A 6,922-nucleotide genomic window follows, 5' to 3' on the forward strand; every position below is an offset into this window, starting at 1 on the left:
CCCAGGATCTGTTGGTGTGAGTATTATCCTAAGAAGGAGGTGGTGACTTTAAAAACCTATAGTGGATTTTGTATTAATCTGTATTTAAATTCTTTTTCATTACAATTTAATTTCTACCACCCAAAACATCAAGTGGCAGAAAGTTCCTTAAGTCAGCCATGACTCTTATGTATACTTTGGTGTTGAACCCAGCTAGTGTCTTGTTTCATCTGAGGTTTTGTAATTTTTTTTATTAGGAGGGAAAATGAGTATTCATATTCTGTTCACCTTCTCCATCCCAATTTTAATTCAATTATCATACCCATGTATCTCTTCTCTGTAATCATCTATTTTCTTAGACTATTAATCTTTCCTATATGTGTTTTTCTATATCTTTTCTTCTTCTTCCTAATTTTCTTTAATTCATACCCTTAATCAGACTATGATTTTTGTTTGGTTGGGTTTTTTTCTTTGCTTTTCAACATTTAATTCAGTATTCCTGTGTAATGCCATATGTTTACTTGCTGTGAAATAATTAGAACTGTGGACAGATGAAGAAGTCTGACTTCCAAGACTGATTACTTTACCAGTCACCTCTCCTGCTTCCATTTCCCTGTCTCCTTAATAGCTGCACGTGTCATGAAAGCCCAGCACTTTTCAAAGGAGAGTAAGTTTTTCTTTCCACCCCTTTTGCAGTAGATGTTTTTTGGTCCTCAAAAATCCTGCATAACAGTGAAAGCTTGGCAAGTATCTTATTACTTGTCACATTCTTCTAATATACTAGATCTGTTAAAGCCATCATCAGGAATCAGTTAAGAGCTGCAGTTTTTTGTTGTCAGTTTTCACTGAATAATTCTAATGGGACATTTTTACACTGGATGTCATTCACAGACTTTTTGCTTTATTCTTTTCTTATTTATTTGGACTGACCAGGTTGTTTAGGTAAATCACTTGATATTACTATGAAATACTTATAACAATTTGTTTTTCTTCTTTGCTTACATGGATATTTTCTGGATGAATAGATTTTCATCCCTCCCTTCAGTCCCAATCTCCTTCCAAAAGTCGGGGGTGTTGGGGGGGAGATGACAACAAAACCAACAAACAAACCATTTTTCAAAATACCTGGCTTATTGCTACAAATTGAATGCATTGATGCAAACTGAACTGAGAATTGATCTGGGGCAAACCTAACCTTGGAAAACTTCTCTGCATTGCATTAAGGTTCATGAAGAACAAAGACTCTTAAAAGTTGTTGCTTATTTCACTTCTAATAGTGTTAAATGTAAATCTTGCAAACTTGAGGAAGATAAGATGAATATTGAACTCCAAGGCAGTAAGGAGGTTGTCTGGTCTGTTTTATTATTGTTTAAGATTCAACCAGGTGCTACATGGAATAACAAGCATCATAATTAAGACATTTTCTTTTCCGGAGGCTCTGCTCAATTTGATTCCAATGACACAGCAACACCCAGAGGTACCAGGGCTCTTGAGCCTTACAAAACTGCTTCTGTCCAGGAAGAGAAACACAGAGACTGATACAGAGCTGGGAGGGGGCAGAGAGAGATTTTTATTGGAAGCTGTTAAAGTGGTTGCTATGAGACCTTCTCAGCTAACACAGGCACAGCAGCGAATGTGAGGCTGATAAATCGTACCTCTTGAATTATACCTTTCCTTTCTGTTCTTTTTTTTTTTTCCTAACACAGCTTTTATAGTTGTTTAAGATCAGAGAAAGCACCTGCTAGTTGCTTTTTCTTCCCTTTTACTCCTTTCTTCTGCCTTGTGCAAGATGGAGCTAGAAAATGAAATTATCAGCTCCTCCAGCAATTCTTCGGCAGGCTCCAGAGAGTACAAGGTGGTGATGCTAGGAGCAGGGGGAGTTGGCAAAAGTGGTAAGTTTGAGCATTTTGGGGGAGAAGGGGTGATTTGGGAGTGTGAAGTTTACAGAAGAAGGATGCTGTTTAATGGGGGGTTTCATTCCTCTTTCTCTTGCACGTGGCTTGGATAAAAGACTATAATTCATGACTGGGGCAATGAGTCAGCTTAATTTGTTATGGACTGAAATGTTATAAGCCTTTTTAATTGGATATTTTTGTAAGCTAACCTTGACTCTACTGTATATGAGGAGAGAGTAGCTAGCTTGCTGCTGTTAGTGCAACAGCAAGTGGTCGTGTCGCTCTAACGCTTGGTGAGGGGTGATGGTTTGCTGGATAGGGTGTATGTAACTTGTTGGCCCGCTGGTCCCTGTGCCCGGGCAGAAATGAAACTAAGTGCAGAGTAAGCTGTACAGTGCAAAGTGTGGCGGGTGCCTACAGTGACTCTGTTTTCTTCCCCACATCTTTTGAGGTTTTTTTGCTGAGTGTCATTATGGCTCAGCTGGTGTTAGCCTCCTCTCCTGTCCGGACAGTTACAGAATGCATGTCTGAGTCTCACTCCAGGTGATAAGGTAGATTTGCAGCATATTTTAATATCACTGTCCAGTGCTGGCAAGATATGCCACTGTTTGACAACAGTATCTCTTCAGAGGAGTCATTATTTTCTCTGGACAAGGTTTTCTTTTTCACAGATATTATCACTTTTGATTTATTCTCACTGACACTAGCATTCTCTGTTCTTAAAAAGACTTTGCTGAACATGCAGTGTTTGCCTCTGAAGCTAATGTATTGAGCTGGCCACACAACAAGCATTTGATCACATCTTCTAGAAATTCAAAACAAAAAAAAAAAAGAAGAAAAAAACTCAACAAAAACCAGGTAACATAATATACTCAGGCTAGATTCCAAACAAATTTCAGGATAAATAAGCTGTGACACAAAATTGTAATATGTGTAGATCAAATAAATTTTATTTCCTATTCAAACAACAAGACAAGGTATAAATGGAAAAAATTAAATATTGGGAGTGGATATGATTTCCTCTCTGTGTCCATAATCTCTGTTTTTTGTTATGTTTGGCTTCAACTTCAGTGGCACATCTTTCAGTGAAAGCTGTTTCCCATCGGTATTGCTTAACAAGCAAACAATTCTCGCACAGATGTTATGCTATGATCGCTACATAAAATGAGAAAGGAGAAAATATTGGTTATCTCAAAGCAACTTTCTGTAATTTGAAATTATCTTTTCCGTGGTGAAGTAGATATCCAGGATGTGTCAGCTCGAGCTTTCAGCAAAATATCACTTCTTTTTTTTTCCCCCTTTTTTTTTCCTGAGTGCATCCAAAAGATGGCAGCAATTTTTCCTAAACATATTATTGTAAGAACACTGTCATTTTGAAGACCCATTCACCAAACCAAAAGGTATTGCAAATTATACCCTGTTCATAGTATAACTGAATCACAACAGCCAAATTTTATATACACATTGAGGAAATTTTAGAGTTCCCATTTACCATTAGATAAGAGTTTTAAAGCACAAATGAAGTTTATTCAAATCTTGTTCAGAAAAAATTAGCTATTGATTTCATAAGAATAAAGCCTTCAAATGTAATGATACATCTCCAAAGCTGAGGACCACATCATTATTCAAGGAGAATTGGGTGTCTGTGTGGTCTAGAGAAATAACAAGATGAAGTAGAAAGCAATGACATTCAATGGGACTAATAAAAACCTTCTGTTGTTTTCACAAAAGTGAAACTTCTGGGGGAAAAAACAGCAAGTGAGAATTAAGAGTCTAGAAGAAAGGAGGTGAGCAGTTCATCATTTACTGGCTATGAACTTCTAATGTGGAATCAGTATGAAATGTTTCAGTAGAATCCTGAGATAATACAACTGATAGAATTCTGATAGAGATAAGGAAAAATTTATGTCCTTCCATAAATCATGAATTCATTCTGACTGTTGTATAGGCAGGATTAATTTACAATGGATTAAAAGCAGAAAAAGACCCGAATGATTTTTTTCATTCTCCAAGAACAGCTCTGCTTTCACCTAATGACCTAGATTCACTCTGTCTAGGAAATTGTGAATTTTACCATAAAAAAGGGTCAGGGATGACCCCTTAGAATAGGGATGAAAAATTTTTTTAAAAGTTCAATTTCCAACTTAGAGTTTGACATGTAAGTGATATAGGAGATGATGTATTGATAATGTCCTGGCTTCTTTCCCCTTCTTATCCTTCCTCCTTCACTTGTTAAGTCATGATAAAAACAGTAACAGCTGGGGTTAAGTTGCTGAGTGAGAAACCTCTCTTGGATTAAAGCCTTTCAGTTCATCATGTTGTTCAGTATTAAGTAACTCAGGTTTGGAAAGAATTTTCCTCAAGAACCAAGCTGCAGAAATGTTCTTTCTTCCCTGGACATAGTTCACTTCTAGGTATCCCCTGTACATTTTAATTTTCTGTTTCCCAGCCTCTTCTGCTCTCTCACTATGCCATTTCATACTGTATGTATGGAGGTCTTTGCACTGAAAATTGCATGCTCATTGCAAGGGGCTGAGGGTGATGATCATCTGTGTGGACAGGGAGAAATGAGGAAAAGGACATCAACAATGGATATTCTTTTGATGTCGGTGTTTATAGAATATTTGCTTTGGGTTGTCAGGTTTGTTTCTTCAGTTCTGTGTTCCAAGATGGCAGAAAATCCAGGAGGACAACCATCCTCCTGTTATTTGGACTATTCAAGTAGTAGGCATTTTACAGGAATTGGTAACAGAAGATAAACTCCGCACATCCAAATCTGATACTCACCACATTCAAAAGTAATGATGTGTAAACTGGAAAAGTTTAAGAATTTTCACTTAAGGGTTCTCACCCCAGTGCCAGAAAAAAAACCCAACAAAAAAAAACCCCAACAAAACCCCCAAACCTCTGCCAGTATTTTATAGGAGGAAAAAACCCATCCCCAGTCCCCAGAGTTGGGAACAAACAGGTAATAGTGGCTTCTAAGTAAAATGTACAAAGCTATAACTTGGCCGTGTTAGGTTTATGGTTGGACTTGTTGATCCTAAAGGTCTTTTCCAACCTAAATGATTCTATGATTCTATATGTAAATTTTCCAGGCAAGAGATTTCTTTACCATAATTGTAGATTATAGATTCCCTAGAATGATATACCACTTCTAAGACTTCTGAAAACAGAACTATTTTTGTTTTTAGAGCAATATGCAATATTACTATGTGTAGGTTGTGTCTGACATCAAGTACAGCCATACACTCTGCTGCAAGTTCAAACCAAGTTTACACTACAACCAGGAATTAAAATGAAATAAAATAAATTTTTCTACTGACTCTCATTTGATTATAGTCCATTCCAAAATTACGCATTTCTAATTATAATTAAATTTTAATTTTAAAAAAATTATTTTTATACTTGTTCTTCTCTGGCTTGAAGAGAAATCTCAGATCAGCTCAGAAGCATTGAAACCTACCTCAAGGTGCCTGACATAGGGTTTAAACCCTAAGAATCTCAGTGGTTTTGAAACAGGTTTTGCTTACAAATACCTTCAGAGATCTGCATCTGGACAGTGAACCTACGACTGTCATGGACCCCAGTTTGATGCAGCTGAGACCTCTGGACTTAGCTGTATTTTTCAGTGTTACAAAAAATACACATAAACGAGCCTCTAAATCCTGAGACCATGCATTGCTGGCTTATATTTAGCAAACTGATTACACTAATAACAATAATTATCTGCAGCACATTCTGCAAAACATTAGCAATAATTAACTGAGGGGTTGCACAGTGACTACCAAAAAAACCAAACAAATTGGTGTACCTGTGCAACTGAATAAAAAAGAAAACCTCTCTCTAATGAAAAATTCTTACCTAGGCATCTTTCAAATTCTGATCAGATTGCACCATAATCTAACTTTACATACAACTTCTGGACTAAATGAAAATGTTCTAGTTTGGGTTTTTTCCCCTAATGTTAGCGAAGTTAATTTATTTAAAGATGTGGATGATCTATGGTTATTCCTGGCAACTGGAATTACATGTTTATCCATAGAATGGGTTTTTCATAGATGCAAAGTGAATTTCATATTACCTTTCCTGTGAAAGCTGCATTTCAGATGAGAAGAGGAAATTTTAAAAAATTCAAAAAATAATAAATATTTGTTACCAGTAATTTATTTTTTTTACCTTAGACAAAATTTGCATTTTTCAAGATTTATTTCTCAGACTGATCACCAATTTGCTACCATCTTAAAAAAATTGAAGGGATTATTAAAAAATTACCCCAAGGTTTTTGTAAAACTAATATATAGGTTCGGAAAACATTTAGATATATATTTCCAGGCTTCAATCTTAAAAAAAATAAAGGAAAGAGGAAAAGAAGGAACTAAGAAAAGATTCTCTTGGGGTTGTTGAAGGAAGAGTATAAAGAACTGTATTTCTCAGCCTGATCTTTTTAGGGGACACATGTTTACCCCATTGATTTCCTTCATTTTTTTTGCCAGTGTTGCACAAATGCCATATTTCTACAGATACAGGTGACTCATCAAATTAATCTCAGGATCACATGTACAAAATAAGTTCCAAAATGTGTGAACACAGCAATGGGTTTTGTCATGTGGGAACTTCTGCACTAGGAATTAGATTAAATCCCCAATTTTCTTTTATTTTTGTTATCAGCTGCCTTTTTTTTTACTAGTTTTACCCTTATTCTGTTTAGATAAAGCACATCCTGTGCCCATTCATTTCAAGCATGTCCTCATACCAAGAGTCCCCAGTAAATAGAGTCAGCACCATGGAGTGTGTACTGGAGAACTGGCCCACTCCAGGTGTTTGTTAATCCCTTGGAGATAAACTAAATCATGAGCCAGGTTACACCAGAAAAAGATGAAGACCCCAGGGAGAGATTCCACTAGCACTGAAAGAGGAGAAGTTGAAAACTACCATTTGGGTCTGCTGATGCTGTTCACAAGCCATCTCAAGACTCAGTACTGTAGAACACACTTCTGTGTGTTGATCAGATACCTTCTCAGTAGGGTTGGTTTTTTTTTTTTTTT

The 6,922-nt window shown here is 36.4% G+C and overlaps 1 protein-coding gene across 1 annotated transcript in view; it reads left to right on the top strand.

Annotated features, from left to right (window-relative positions):
- Positions 1–1,768: 1,768 nt before the first annotated feature.
- Positions 1,769–6,922, top strand: part of RIT2 (Ras like without CAAX 2) — a 184,459-nt gene continuing 179,305 nt past the window's right edge. The window contains exon 1 of the mRNA XM_009647702.2: positions 1,769–1,871. Coding sequence (XP_009645997.1) covers positions 1,769–1,871 — 103 coding nt within the window. The remainder of the gene's footprint in view (positions 1,872–6,922) is intronic.

Source organism: Egretta garzetta, unplaced genomic scaffold (assembly GCF_000687185.1).
Source record: "Egretta garzetta isolate BGI_Z169 unplaced genomic scaffold, ASM68718v1 scaffold179, whole genome shotgun sequence".
NCBI lineage: Eukaryota > Metazoa > Chordata > Aves > Pelecaniformes > Ardeidae > Egretta > Egretta garzetta.